Genomic DNA, 15,372 nt, shown 5'->3' with positions numbered 1-15,372 from the left:
ACACTTTTTTTGCTTTACCAAAAAATGGACTGGCACTGTGGCCTTTCTCTGTGTGGTGAGCCTCAATTCTTTGGTCTGCTAGGAGTCTAATAATAAAAAGAAATGAATAAATTAAAAAAAAAAAAAAAAACAGCATGAGACTCACTGTGATGGTAATGGTCCATCCACGGCTGTGCAGACCCCTTCATGTTCAATCCCACAATGACTCTGTTGTTTTGGGGATTTAAGAGGTGGTCTGCTGCTGGCGGGCGACTGAGCTGAGGAGCTTCCTGTTCATGTGGTAATCTGTACATCGGCACAATGGAGCGAGCGTTCTTCCCTCAGAGCCCTGCCCCACACAGTCACTCAGAAAATGGAAGGCCATACACCACAACAATAAAAATCCACTGCTATCATATCGCCATTAGAGGGTAAATAAATATTTTAGAAACCTTCCAGCAAGTATAATAGACCACACCACAACTTTTTCATCAACATTTTCATCTTAGATGTCTCCTCACAATTTACTCCGGTTTGTGAAAATCGAATGTTATTTTCTGGAAAAACAGAGTGCTGAAAAGAATATATAAACTCTTTTCAGCATGAGGAGAGATATAAAGACTTTCTTAGAGGCAGATAAATATTAAATTGACCATTTGAATCGTGGAAGATTTAAATTTGAAGCTAAATAAAAGCCAGTTTTAAGATTCATTCACTGAGAGTTCTAGAGTATAACCAGTAGGGATGTCGCCACAATCAATGCTAATTATACCTTTTGATACCAAACTCCTTTGTTTGTTTGTTTTTTAAGTACAGTAGGTACCGTAGGCAGTGTATGTAGCAATGCTGCGTTTCTTCCTGAACTGACAGCGGCAGCATATGATACAGACTCATTGTTCAGAAAGGCTGGAAGAGTCGGTAATGGAAGTGCTTTGCTTTTTTCCTGAAATGCACATTACTTGGCATTGCTGTTGTGATATCATATATGTTCCATAGGTTAAAATGTTTGCAGTTGATAATGTTATACAAATTATTAAGTTAATGTAATACCTAAAGACTAGTCACTTGGAGAAAATGTATATTTCCACACCAGTTGGTGAGTGGCTGCTTGAGGTTGCTTTATGTAAAAGTGGTGCCTTAATGCTGAAACCAACATGTTTCAGACTTTTACTTTGAAGGCAAGCGGTCTCAGTATCTGGTGTGCATCAAACTTTTTCAAGTTTCACCACCACTTGGAGTGTTTGCAGACAAGTTGGTATCGTCCATGCAAACTATAGGCAACTGCGGCAATCTGCTGGCATCTGAAGCAATAACAAGAGGTTTTTTGTTGCAGCAACCCCTTTGTCACTGATCACCCAGTGACAGCCAGCAACCTCACGCAACCACTTGCCAACCGGCTGGGGAATACACATTTTTCTTCTCACAATCAAACAGGGAATGCTCATTTTTTCCTAGTAAGCAGGCTAACCGGTCTCTACACCTGTGTGACCAGGGTACGCGACAACCATCCCTTACTAGCTGCGAACAGCTGGTTGAGATGTAGCTTATCGCCGCCCAGTCAGTCCGTGACCATTTGTCCTATCGGAAAAATTCAAACGGTTCCTGAAAGCTCAGAAATTACACTTCACAGCCCTGTAGGGGTATTACGGTATTTGTTGCCAGAAGTCTGCAAACAGCGGCACTTCTGAAGTACCTTGTGTCACAGCCAACACCTTCGCCGTTATAGGGTTACATCTATGTCCTGTCAACATGATACAGTCTGCCACCACCATGTCACTGATTTATATTGACCTTTTAATGGAGGAGTTTATGTTTAAGTTAATGGGATAAGCACTTTGTGTTTTTACTGTTACTGTTTTTACTGGTATCAAATTAGTGTTGGAACGGACTGCTAAATTTCTGGTATTGTGATATCCCTAATAACCAGTAACTATTTAGGCTTTTGTCCTACCATAAAGTGGAAAGATGTAATAACTTCAATTACTTTTGAAGATACAGAAGGCATGAAAGCATCAGCCTCGCCATCATTAAAAGAATAGAAATGGCCTCCAGAATTTGAAAAAGCAGGAAAAAAAACAAGTGTCTTAAGTGTGATCAGGAAGCTGTTCTAAATGTGAGCATATCAGTGAGGGATCCTTAAAAATGCCTGAGCAATTGTTAGAGAGAAGAACCATAATCCCAGGCTTTTATTTCTAAAGTGGCACGGAACAGGATTGCTGATATGGTACAATTGCACATGTTTTCCTCAAATTTATGGCCGTTCAGCCTGCACTGTGGTGCTAAATTAGACTCCTGAGAAGCTTTATAATAGATACAGTAGGAGATAGATGCAGAGTGGTGAAAAAAAACATGTTGTTGTAGGAAAGATTTTTTTTTTTTTTTGCTTATATAGCCTCACTAAAGCAAGACAGAGAAAATGTAAGGATACACTGTGAATTTTGTCTCCGTCAACCTACCATAAAGAGGAAAACATAATGACTTCAGTTACCTTTGAAGATACAGAAGGCACGATAGCATCGCTGTTGAGTTTGTTTTAACCCAGATGGCCTTTGTTTATCTATACTGGCTGTGATCCCTTACCGTGTCCAAGTGTTGCATGCATTAAACTCTTCCAGCAGGCTGGCAAGAACACAGCAGGCCAGACTCACCGAGGCATGCAGTCAGGCAACAGGGAAACATTACACCATTACACTCACCTGTTCCACAGCCATGGTGACTTATCTCATGAATAAATCACACTACCAAGGTTCGGACTACTCAGACGGTGCACCTCGTCTCCTTTGGCAGACATCTGCATCCCTATTCATCTTTCTGTGTCTCTTTTTTTCTTATTTTTTTTTTCTGCTTCCTGTCTCTTCCTCCCACTCTGCCATCTTATTTCTCATATCTCTCAGTTCTAGCCGGCTGCCGGACTTTTGCTCGCTTTATTTATCATGCAGTTGTGACATTTTTGAATAAAGCCTCACGCCCACGCTGATTGAACTCTGCTTGTGGGAACTGGGAAGCACAGATCATGTGGTTTCCAGTAAGTCATGGGATCGACAACCCAGGATGGGTTGCCCAGAACAGGCTGACTCTTCTCCTTTAAATCACTCAAAAAAGGTGCTTCTGAAAGGCCCCTAACGCACACAGTTATGCCATTATCCCAAACCAACAGCTATACTGAAAGTGCTTTGAAAATAAAAGCTGGGGGAGGGTAATATTTGAGCCTCCTCTTTGATATGAATACCTCACTTTTCTTCATACATTTTTCTTCATATGACATCCCCAGATGCAGTGAGGCAGAAATGCAAGCAGCGATTCCAGAGATTTTACAATGCAGCATTGTTCTCACATTGACCCGAAGTAAAACAATCCCCTGCATAGCTTTGCTGTCTGCTGTTGATGGCAGCTTTGCAGTATGTGCGCTTAGGCCCGAGGAGGCGGGTGAATACAGGGTTTTTTTGTGTTGAGTAATGCTGATATTCCTTCAAGGGGGATAGTTGCTTAACACACTGTGCACAATCTGGCACGGCATCATCTTTGCCCTACTAAACTCTGCTCAACACTATGTAAAAACTCCCCGATGGCTCTTAGACAGGGAAGAGAAGAGGGGTGGGGAGAAAGCAGGAAGGAAAGAAGAGAGAGGGGAGCTGGAAGGAGAAATGGAGGACGAGCAGCCAGATGAGGATTGGGATGGATTTAGAGATAGATGAGAGCTGACTGAACGGATTGGAGAAGGTGAAGAGAGGATGGATTGAGGACTAGGTGGGGATGAATCCAGTTATGGAAGGTTAGAGAGAAGGAAAGGGAGTGGAACATGATCCACAGAATGGGAGTTTAGCAGTGAAGACAGTTTAAGGCTTGGTGTATGGATAAAACAAGCTCCTTAGGATTTGAGGAATCTTTTATCCTTTGTCAAAGCAGAGGTCTTGGACTGAAATGGTGAAGGGAAATATGTTAAAGTGCGCTTCTTCAGAAAAGATGATGATTTGGAGCATAAAAATATCATCTTTAAAGGACAAACGTGCTTAAACTTTACTTTGGTTTCTAAATGTTAGACTGTTATTTTTACTTATATTTATCAGAGACGTGAAAAGGGGAGAGACACATTGTTGCCCTGACGCAAGCGCAGCGTTTGAGTAGTTCCAAATGCAGCGTTTTTATTGTAGTAAAGATGCACTGAAATGTACTTATCTTTTTCTTTTTTCTTTGCTGACTGTATCCATAATGTGAAATAGCATGGCATTTGTTCGGTGCTCTGGTGGGATGAGCTAGAGATGTTGATTGTGTCAGCACTCTGCGTTGAACAGTAAATCTGAGTGTTTGCGCTTTTTTGTGTCTCAGTTTGTGGCAACTTTTAAAGAGTTTATCAGATTTGACAGGTGGTTTTATTCGTGGCTGTTATAAGTTATCACGCATTGACATTTATGAGCTATATAAAGATTTATAAATTACTTCTATGCTATGAATTTGCTTATAATTCATTGAAGACTTGACCTTCATAGAAAGCATTTTTCAGATTTTGAGATTTTCACTGCAAACTATTTTATTTCCATATTGATTTTCAAACAGGCAGCAATACATTGGGTTTTTTTTTTTTTTTTTTTTTTGCGTGTGTGAATGCGCTTTTTTCCCCTCCTTAATATTCTTGTTGGTTTGATTGCTTGCTGCAGCGTGACCTTTTCTCAAACTCATCCAGAAGTTCACATCCATAAAAATCTAATTTATAGCTTGCCTCACAATTAGAGAGTGGCACCATTTCAAAGCCATTTTGGGTTCCACTAATGTTTCTTTCAGTTGTTAGATCAACAAATAACTGGATGCTTGAATTACTTTGTGCCACGTTTAAATAATGTCATTATATTTGCACAATAATCAAAGAGAATATGGTCCCAACAGTTCTTACAAATCTTTTCTATCCAGTGCTAGCACATTGGCATCACCACTTTCCTCCTACTGCTTTTTAGACACCTGATTTTCCTGGCTTGGATAATGAAGGAAAACAGTCTGGCTGGTTAGGATCCCTGTGCGAAATCCCTGGATATGTTTTTCAGATTTATGTCATAAAATAACCATATAAACTACCACAAACCAGCCATTCTCCATTCCCTGCTGTAGCTGATTTGTTATGGCTGTCTCACGCCTTCCTGCCACAACAGCGGCTGGTGTTTAGTGCCAGTATTTAGTCTGGCAATTCTCAGAAACGCTTCAGTGAGTATATTCCTTGGGGGCCGAAAGTGACATTCCAGACCTGGTGCAAACACTTTGCATGTGAAAGAAACTGAATATTCAAAAGGACAAGGATGTGCATTCTCCCCTGGGTTTCTATACCTATTTGTGCAGTTCTTATCTTTTTAGTCTCTGTATGATTGTGTATTCATATGTAATCAGTGGGCACAGTACTTCCTCACTTTGTGTGTCCTTGCCTAATTTCTGCAACCTCAGAGATCTCAGTAAACTAGCACATCAGAACTGATGAGAAACATTCTCAAAATTACGCTAACTATGCTCTAATACAGTCATATTTCCTTATTGCTATTTTATTGTGTAACTGCCAGGTTATACATGTTATACGTGCAAGTCCTTGTGTAAAACATTGTCTGCTGTCTCTAAAAGCAATGTTAACATCACTCAGTTATGCAAACATTACATAGTACCTAAAACATATGGCTGTGGGCCCACAGTCACACACACACACACACACACACACACACTGAGGTCAGTGTCAGGCAGTTACTCACTGGTTAAGCCGTTGGGGACCTTTGAGCCTCTTCTCCTCATGTGCACCAAGTATGGCCTTATTTATGAATGTGAACACAGTTAACCTTTTGCATAGGGAGACCTACATTTTGTCTGGAGAACAGCATGACAAATAGTCGAGCGTCTTCTCTATCGATCTGTCCTTTCTCTCTGGCATTCTCCCTACCGTGACGATAACTCTCACCAACTGCTCACCTATAAATAGAAGTAGACACTCATTTGCAGTCATTTTTATAGTAATTCATTTATAGCAGTCAGTCAACAAATTAGTGTTTTTCTGTTGTTGGACCAGAGCTATTGTAATATGCAGACATATTTGATAGTAGGCTTAGGAGGGATTTTTGAAGGAAAGAGAAAAGTAACATTCTGGATCCTTTATGCAACCTTTGAGGACATTACATAGCAGGACTGGACTGCTAGACATCTGTCTCAGTAAGAGACAGCAGCAGTGCTCTCCCTTCCCTCTGCACATACTCCACAGTCTTGTGTTTGTGCTTATACTTCCTGTGAACAACATAGCTGACTCTTGAAGAATGTGCCCAATTAGAGACGGAGAGTGAACTGGGGCGAGGGTCCTCAGACACTGTGGCTGCTGAATTTTTGGGGGGCTAATATAGTTATTTTACAAAGGAATTGAGCTTTAAGAAGAGGCTCCTCTGGATCCAGACCTATGATGAGGAAGGGCTTTCCAAGCAACACAATATTCAAGCAGATTAAATGTGCTCATTTTTGGAAAAGACAGTAAAATGATGGAACAGAGCTCTTCATTGGTTCTCACTTTTCATCATAATAACAAATGAAATACACCCTTAAGTAATTGTTATAGCAGACATGCCAAACTTTTCCCTCTAAGCCTGACATCATTTGAAGACGTCATCTTGGGCTTTAGGAGACTGAGTGTGATTGGTCACCAAAGCTTAGAGCGATCTCAGTTTGTCCTCCTTGTGGTTGCTCTGTCTTTAAATGGGTGCCTCTATCGTCCTACTCCCTCGCTCCAGCCATCCTGTAGTCTCCACTCCCACACTGGCTAGCTTGCAAACAGACCCAGCTGGCCATAATGATGACAAATCAGCCCAAATATTTATGTCCATTGAGTTTCACTTTGGCTCTGCCCACGGCTCGTTTTCTGCTTTCTTTTACAGATCCCTCTGCGGCGGTCACAGCACTTGCAGCCAAACCATCATAATCACGCTCCACAAACACACTTTAGCCCCAGTTATGTCACCTAAACACCAGCTGACTGTTAATGTCCACAGAGGACCAAGTTTATGGTTGCCGGAGGAGTGGTATAAACACCGAAGCTTAAGCTGTCCTTGTGTAGATTTTTGTGTGGGCTTTGTGACCAACCTGCTCTCTGAAAGTGATGTGCATTGTGTCTTTTATGTGGAAAAGCATGTTTGCCTCAGGTCACCAAAAACTAAACAACAGTCTAAGGTGATGGAGGACCTCACTGAGATGGTCAGAAGCCTTGAGTAACTTTGCAGGAAGCAGATGTGTAAATAGTTTGAACAGAAGAGGTTGTTTTGGCTGGTAGGCTCAAATCAAAGTATTCAAAACGTGCTTAATACGTGATACAGCATTAACATTTTAATACTGGAAAAAGATTAAAAAAGGACATTAGTGTTTTTTTTTCTGTTGTTTTTTTTTTAAATACATCATCTCAGCTGTTGTCACCCGTGATTTGCCTCGAAAAATATTCTTTGAATAGAAGATTGGTGGTTCGATGCCTGGCTGCTCCAGCTGGATTGCTAATAACGGCCTCCTAGTGAGTGGAGGAGGACACCTTCTGGTGATATGTATTGGACTGATAACACCTGATAATGGCCATTCGATAAGGCAAAGACCCTCAAGTTTAAAGAAATGTTCTTTTAAGCCTCTCAGTAATTCCATTTCCATCCTTGATCTACCTCTGAATGGCAGGTTTGCAATCAGTAACAACATAGCAGTTTTGTTTACAATCAGGCCTCAATATTAAACATTCAAGCCTCACATTTTTTTTTTTTGCACTTTGAATACTTCACAGTCTTTTTCTTTTTATTCCGCTCCCTTGCAGCTAAACGGACGAGTCGCTGTTTTAAAACGGCGATGCATAAAACATCTCTTGTTTACCTCTGTAGCTTTTGTCCTCTCTGTCAGATAACATGTATGCATCCTATCTCTCACCCTTGTGGAAGAGATGGCCTGTATTTTAACCCTGGGGCTCTGTATCTAGATACATGGTTCCTGCCACAACACAACAATGCTCGCTTATCTGGCCCAAAAGTCAAAGCGAGAAAACAGAGTCAAAGAAACAAAAGGAGAGCAGAGAGAATAAGAAGGTGAGAGATAAAAAAGGCAACAGGAAGAGAGAAAGAGGCCCTTCTCCTGCTTGAATGATGCTGTGGGTGGGCCTATCAGCATATTTAAAATTAGCCCTCTGCATTTTTGTCCACAGTAGTGTTGGCTTACCAGCATCCCAAGTCTTTTTTTTTTTTTTTTTTTTTCTTTCTTTCTGAGGATGAGGCACACAATTTAGTGGCACCTAAAGAGGATCAGAAAGTCAAAATTACCCTGTACTTTAATCTGTCTTTGTCTAATTTGTTCTTTACTCATACTTCCTTCCCTTTTTCCTTGCCCTCTGGTTTTACAGTTCTCTTAGGCCTTGGCTTCAACTCATTTGCACCTGTAACTCTACCTCACCTCCACTTCTTCTTTCTCTCATCTGCTCTCTTTCCTCGCTCGCTTGCTCCATGCCCCTGCATACAGAGCGCTCTCAGTCTTCCCTTATAGGATAGATTTTGCTATAGAATCAGCAGCATTGCATTCCCAGGTGAATTGGGAATGATTTGCTATTCACTCCTCTGGCTATGGGTTTACCTAGATGGGGATAGACAAGGCGAGAGAGTGAAGCACAGAAATGAGAGGAGGACAGGCAGCAGCTCTTTTCCCATCAGTCTTACAGTGTCCCCACCCCCCACCATCTTCTTTCAGCATTGAGATGCAGCTGCAGTTCTCAAAACACATGTTTAAGGGCTAAAGGTTTGGAAGCAGCTATCCAGGATGGATGGGGGATTTGTGTTCCTCCCATGCTTAGAGGCTGCTGTGAATGCAGCCGACCGCCGAGCTAGCTGTTAGTTCTGGCAGTTTGGAAGGGATGCCTCTGGGACTATGCTTGTCTTTAAGAGTCTTTGCAGAGACTTTGCCAGCATGAATTAATGAAAAATGAGCCGAGAGGCTTTTTTTCTTCAATTTAAGGAGACTGCTTGTCATTTTTTGTGGCAGGTTTTTGTGTGTACGCGCGTGTGTGTGTGTGTGTGTGTGTGTGTGTCTGACTCAAGTGACTTTTTTTGAAGACACACAGAAATGCAGAAACACACAGAACAGCAGATACACAGGAACGTGCACACTTGCGCACCCTTCTGCATGGTGACGACTGATCTCCAGTAGTGGTGTCATGGCCATGGGGGGTTTGGGCTGGGTTAGGCTGGTTTACTGATTTTGACAGCGTGGCCTTGTCTGGCCTAGTGCCAGTGTTGAGCTAGCTCTCGCTGGCTGCTCTGGCCTCCTATAAATCAAGGCCAATTACCACGCTAGTGTGCAGCCTCCTCTCCTCCAGTCACAGCCCTGCCCTGCGGAGTGCAGGGAGGAAGGGAGAAAGACAGGGATGGCATAAGCTTGCTTTTATTCCAATTACAGCTGTGGCTGCCCTCTACTCTGTTCCCTTATGTGTGTACTCACAAAGAGTGTCTTCACACTTTTTTTGTAGAAGTAAGGAGCAACTTTATCTGAGCATGTAATCACCTCTATAATCAGGACAGCCAGTATTACAGGTGATCTCTAAAGAGGTAGCTCGTCAGATTTTACATCATGATTACAACATTTCTTTTAGAAAACGTTCTATTTTAATTCTTAGTCTTAAAATCTGAAGTGCATTCTTAATTTAACCTTGTACAGTACTTCATAAATTTGTTGTCTTAATTCCCTCCAGTGAAAACCATTTATCCTCATATTTTCATTTTGCAAATTAAGTGAAAGATTATGTGTTCCCTTATGGGTCGGGAAATTCACAAAGTTTGATAAAATTTGTTTTAAAAAATCAGTCAGAATTTATATGTTGTGTTAGCTCATGAAAAGATACAATTTTTTACCATTTCATACAGCGGGGAGATTTTGTTATACGCCACACAAACATGCATGTAATGCGATGAACAAAGTAGGTTTAAGCCTTTTAGAGGACTGTCAGTGGCAAAAAGGGGCTGGCTGTGGTTTTTTGGGGGAAAAAAGAAATTGTGTTGTCCTTGTGTGGGTGTGTGAATATATATCACAGCGCTGTGTGCCTTCAGCCTATGTAATGTACACTAGATTTATCATCCTCACTTAATACACTCATAAACATTCCCTGGCATGTCACAGAGGCTGCGAACCCCCCTGCACGACTGGCTCGGTAAATTGGGCCTGTGTAAACCATTTTGCCTGTCTAAAATACAGTGCAGCAAATTGAAATCCCCAGTAAGCCTCTGTAGCGGCATGTCACAGCTGGGTAGGGAGGAGGGAGAATGGAGGTTTTTCTCATTTACCACCTGGAGGTTTTTGAAGTGTCATAACCAGTGATTCTCTCACACCCTTCTGTTTTCTACTGTGCTTTATTTTTCTTTTTAACCATCCTTTCCTTTCCACAAGTCTTCTGTTCCCTCCCTCTTTTTTGGTAAATTACCCTTTGCCGAGTGCTATACCCAGTCCTCATCATTCTGACACATGAGGCTAGTATTTAATATATTTGAGAAGCCTGATCTGGCAGGCTGACAGACCAAGGGTAAACAGGAGTCATGAAACTGTCCAGCAAGAAAAACAAGCCTGGATATTAACCTCTAGTGCAGCAGCCAGCACAAGCCAAGAGGGAACTGGATATAAAACAAAAGAGTTTGAAGCATTTTGGATTAGATTTGAGGAGCCTTATCTTCTTCCCCCTTTTTAAACCAAAAAGAAAACTACCATTAAATCTACATAATCTGCCATTACATGCATTAACCCTGTCTAACCACCCACCCAACAGTCAGCCATTCCTTTGAGGCATTTAGCACAGACTCCGTTCTTCATCCCAGGGGACTCTTCCGGCCTTTTTCTTTCCTCTTGGATACCTTTTGCGTGCTGCCTTTTAACCCATCCCTGTAAGTATTAGGCTGGTTTTGACCCACCGTGCCTCATTGTGTAAGATTTCAGCTTCTGACCTTAAAAAAAAATGAAAGCAAATCGATAGGGCGGGACACATGAATTCCAAAGACCAGCATGCAAGCCAAGCCTGGAGCCCAGGGAGGACAGTCAGGGCTGTGTGCATCACCGAGGGGGCTAACAAAGAGGGGGAAAAAAAGCCTGAGAAAGAGAGAGAAGGGCTATTAATTAACACTGAGCACTGAAAGAGGTTCTGTGTAGTGTGACTCGTTTGTGCTGCGAATTTGTTGGAGTCACACAGTGTGGTAATTACTGTGTGTGTATTTTAAACTACAGTGGACTTGGGGGAAAATATAACGAGAAGAGGGGTGGGGCATAAGGTGAAAGCCTCAAAGTCAAGGCTTGGACTGCAGCTGTGCATTTGAGTGAGGGAAAACAAGTCCCACAGAGCAACCCAAGAGATTAAGATTCTACTATACTGCCACAGCGTGGAAACTTGAATGACTGGAGACTAGTTTTGCTTTTTTCATTCAAGCCTGTGCAACCAAGGCTACCAGAACAGTGAGAGGGTGGGGGTGGGGAGCATAGTGGAATTAGTGGCAATTAGACCTGTGCACTTGAAACTTAAATTTAAAATTTGGTTGAACTTGCAGCTTGATTCCCTAAAGGCACAACTCATACGGATGGTCATCATTCACAGACCTGAGAGTAGTCGTCATCAGCTTTTTAACTTTCACTAAAGTTGCAGCTGACCGGGGGACTCGCGCGTTAATAGTAATGCACTGTAGATGGCTGTTTTGACTTCAATGTTTAAAAAAAAAAAAAAATGTTGTTTCTTCGTTATGACGTGGTGTGTGTGTGTGTATATATATATGCGCAACAACAGACGTGTACAGTGTGTGTGAGTCCGGCACAGTGAGTGGCTGCCCATCAGTTCCACTTAGCTCAGCGTGGTAATTGGCCGTCTATTGATGGACGTGGCTCCCTCTTCACGCTCCAGGGACCCCGGCTCTTTGTCTGAGGAGTGGGAGGCGACACGCTGGCATGGCACACACGCTTAAAATAGCGCATCAAATCAGCCATGCTCCGCCAGTCGCTGCTAACGTGTGGGGCAGATTGGAGGGCTAATGGTGTGTGTGTGTGTGTGTGTGTGTGTGTGTGTGTGTGTGTGTGTGTGTGTGTGTGTGTGTGTGTGTGTGTGTATATGTGTTTTTACAGCATGGCATGAGGTCTTGAGCTTCTCTCTGGGGAGGATAAGGGTTAACGTGGTTAACTGGAGCTAGTGGTGGTATTTAGTCATGTCCCCCTCTTTCCTGACCATTTTTCTCTCCTCCGTTTCATCCATCACTCACTTTATTTCAGCGTGCTTTCGTTCTCTCTTCTTCTCTCTCACTTTCTTTCAGCGTTTCTCCCTCTCTTTTTTGTCTTTCTGCTCATGCCCACAGGGCCCCAGCTCTCTCTTTCTCTGTCACTATGTGCAGTGTCCCTGCAATAGAGATATAAATGGGCTGTGAGCGGGGGGCCCTGACTCCTATACCATAAATCTACACTAACAGCACAACAAGCACGTAAGGAAAGAAGTGGATGGGAAAGGGAAGGAGAAAAACAAGTAGAGGGGGTGGGGCATCGCATTTCTAATACATTTTGAATACATTTTGAGAGATGGAGATTATACTGAGAATTTCATTCATATTGAGATGCTTATAAAATAGGCTGTAGTGGATTATTGCATCAGGATCTCACACCCTCTGAGGTGTAAATTGTTTCACAGTGTAATGAAATTGGTTTTGAGGGTATTAGTAGAAAGCAGGAAGTTGCCATCATTTAAAAGTGTTCATAAGCTGCTAGAAGCCCAATGAATCCTGATATCAGAGTCACCTTGGTGAAATGCTTATTTAAGATACAAAATGAAGAAAAGTTTGTGCCCTTCACTTCAGTTGCATATACACAAAAAAAACCCCCACAACCTGACAGAAACAGATATAATCTACTGCTTTATGGAGCACGAAGGTGACAAAAGTTCTATCATTTGAAAGAAGTGAAGCACTTTTTTGTCATTTTTATTTCTCTGTGAAAACGTTTTCCTGGCAGTATTATTATTATTTGAGACTAGTGTTGCTTTCTTGAAATTTTCCCTTGTGTTCTGCTGAGTTTTCATCTCGTAGTGACCCTGATCTCCTCTCCTCGCTGCTTCACAGCTGCCCCAAAATGTCTCGTCTCACGATTGCAGTGGCATTGTGCCGGCAGTGCCTGCTGTTTCTTCAGATGATACATTTTGAACTCCCTCGCTCACATTTTCCACAATGTTTTCACACCTTACTCATTGTCTTTTAAAGTTGCTGTACACATCAGAACTGTGGGATTATGGCTGGGTGATAGGTCAAAAATTTCCCAGCCGGCCACCCTCAGTCCAACAACCAATAATCACTCACACACACACACACACACACACACACACACACACACACACACACAAAATCTCATGCTGAAAAAAAGAGAAACTTTGCTGTGTGGTTGTTTTTATTCATTAAACACCTTGAACTGCATTTCGCTATCTCACTTTTATAAACTTGAGGAAGGCCAAAGGTTTCAAAGAGAGGAACCTGCATACAGTAGCATTCATGCGGGTCCATACCAGCTGTTAAAATGTGGAACAAAGAAGCTTTGACACCGACATTCACCACTAAGGGTGCCATCACGCCACCATTCCTTTAAGCAAATATGTGCTTGATCCCATGTTCTTGTTCATAATCATGCATAGAGAACTTTAAACTCTGACTTTCTGTCTGTTGGCTTTTATTGTATTAAATTGCTCCCTCTCTCCCTTCTTTTCCCAGCAGCCCTATGCTCCACCCCCTCATCCCATGGCTCCTCCCAGCCCCAGCACCAACAGCTGCAGCCAGGGAGGGGCAGAGCAGCTGAGTAAGACCAACCTGTACATTCGAGGCCTGCCACCTGGGACCACTGACCAGGACCTCATCAAACTCTGCCAACCGTGAGTACTGGGAACCAGCACCATTAAATACAGTAGTTACACTGTCAATCTTGCCACTAGTTCTAAATATTATCTTTCATTCAGTTAAGTAATTGTGTTCTGCTCTGGGCCATGATTTGCTTGTCAAGTGTTTCAGTGCGGGTGTACATTATGAATGCCTTTTATATCTTATTTTACATAGCCTTAGAATTTTCCTACCATGTACGTGCCATATACCTGTGTAGAAACAGGTGATTCAGGAGTCTGTGCAGTCCTGTGAAACATTAAGTACTCCCTGACTGCTACCATAGGAGTTAAGAGGGTACGTAGCAGCCAGATTAAATGCAGTTGATTAACTGATCATCAGTAAGTTTGCTGGTCTAGAGCATTCAGGTGTATCACAAAATAATGCCGCAATCTTCCCAGGAATGGACGTCCCAGCAAATTCACCCCAAGGTCACACTGTGCAGTGCTCAAGGAAACTGTGCAAAAAAATGAGCTACATCTTAGACTCTACAGGCCTAAGTTCATGACAGTACAGTTAGAAACACATATGGCTTGTTTGGAAGGGTTGAGAGATATATCCATGCTTCTGTATGGATCTGGAAAAAATAACATTGTGAGCTATTCAAGGTAGAATGGCGGCGGCAACTCAATTAACTCATCATGTAGCAATAAATCAGATTTTTATACTTATTCCAACAAAGTGTATTTTTTCACAGAATGACACATGCTTAGACCCAAGCACAGCTGGTTGATAAGCATAGCTGTGCCTGTGTACACAAATGATGCAATCAAACTAAAAAAAATCACTTCTAAGAAGAAAATTACAGGCTTGCAAAAGGGTCCATGCACAATGCCTTGCACACCCCATTAAACTGCAACCAACTCAGTGTCTTTTTGGTGTCTCACACACACAAAGGTACTCATAAAGCTCTGCCAAATGTTCTTGATAGAGGAAACACACATACACACACACCTGCTTGCACACAGCTCAATAAGGCCTAATAAAGGCTAGATTGGACCACCTCCCCAAGGAATCACAGACCAAGACCTCATCAAGCTGTAACACACAGTCACACGGGCTTTCTTTTCCTCTGTCTCTCACACACAGTCACACACACACACACACACAAGCAGCTTTGTTCAGCTTCATTAAACCCTTTTCACTTCTGAAATGGTGAAAAGGGGGTCAAGATCATTAATGGAGACAAGGCCGGCAGATTGTGAAATACAGGCCATGAGCGAGTCTGTCTGGTTGCATAACCTTTTCTTGGCCATATTTCCAGAAATGTCCTGGTCAAACTTGGCCAATTATTCAATGAGCCTTTGGAGAAAGGAACATGGTGTCCAGTGTTTTTGGTAATGCTCCCAGTAGCCATGTCATAAGTCATGCATTTATTCTTGAAACTGACCCATCGAGATTCCATTAGCCTGAGAGGCAGCCCGATAAGATTTGGAAAAGCACTCAGCATTTTGACATTGGATATCTCCTGCTTAGCTCTTGCATTCACCCAGTTGTACAGAGT

The 15,372-nt window shown here is 42.3% G+C and overlaps 1 protein-coding gene across 1 annotated transcript in view; it reads left to right on the top strand.

The window, feature by feature from the left end:
• Positions 1-15,372, top strand: part of rbms3 (RNA binding motif, single stranded interacting protein) — a 211,351-nt gene that overhangs the window by 23,565 nt on the left and 172,414 nt on the right. The window contains exon 2 of the mRNA XM_030741526.1: positions 13,707-13,864. Within this exon, the coding sequence (XP_030597386.1) occupies positions 13,707-13,864 (158 nt within the window). The remainder of the gene's footprint in view (positions 1-13,706; positions 13,865-15,372) is intronic.

This window comes from Archocentrus centrarchus, chromosome 11, assembly GCF_007364275.1.
Source record: "Archocentrus centrarchus isolate MPI-CPG fArcCen1 chromosome 11, fArcCen1, whole genome shotgun sequence".
In the NCBI taxonomy this organism is placed as follows: domain Eukaryota; kingdom Metazoa; phylum Chordata; class Actinopteri; order Cichliformes; family Cichlidae; genus Archocentrus; species Archocentrus centrarchus.
This window is presented reverse-complemented; position numbering and strand designations above follow the sequence as displayed.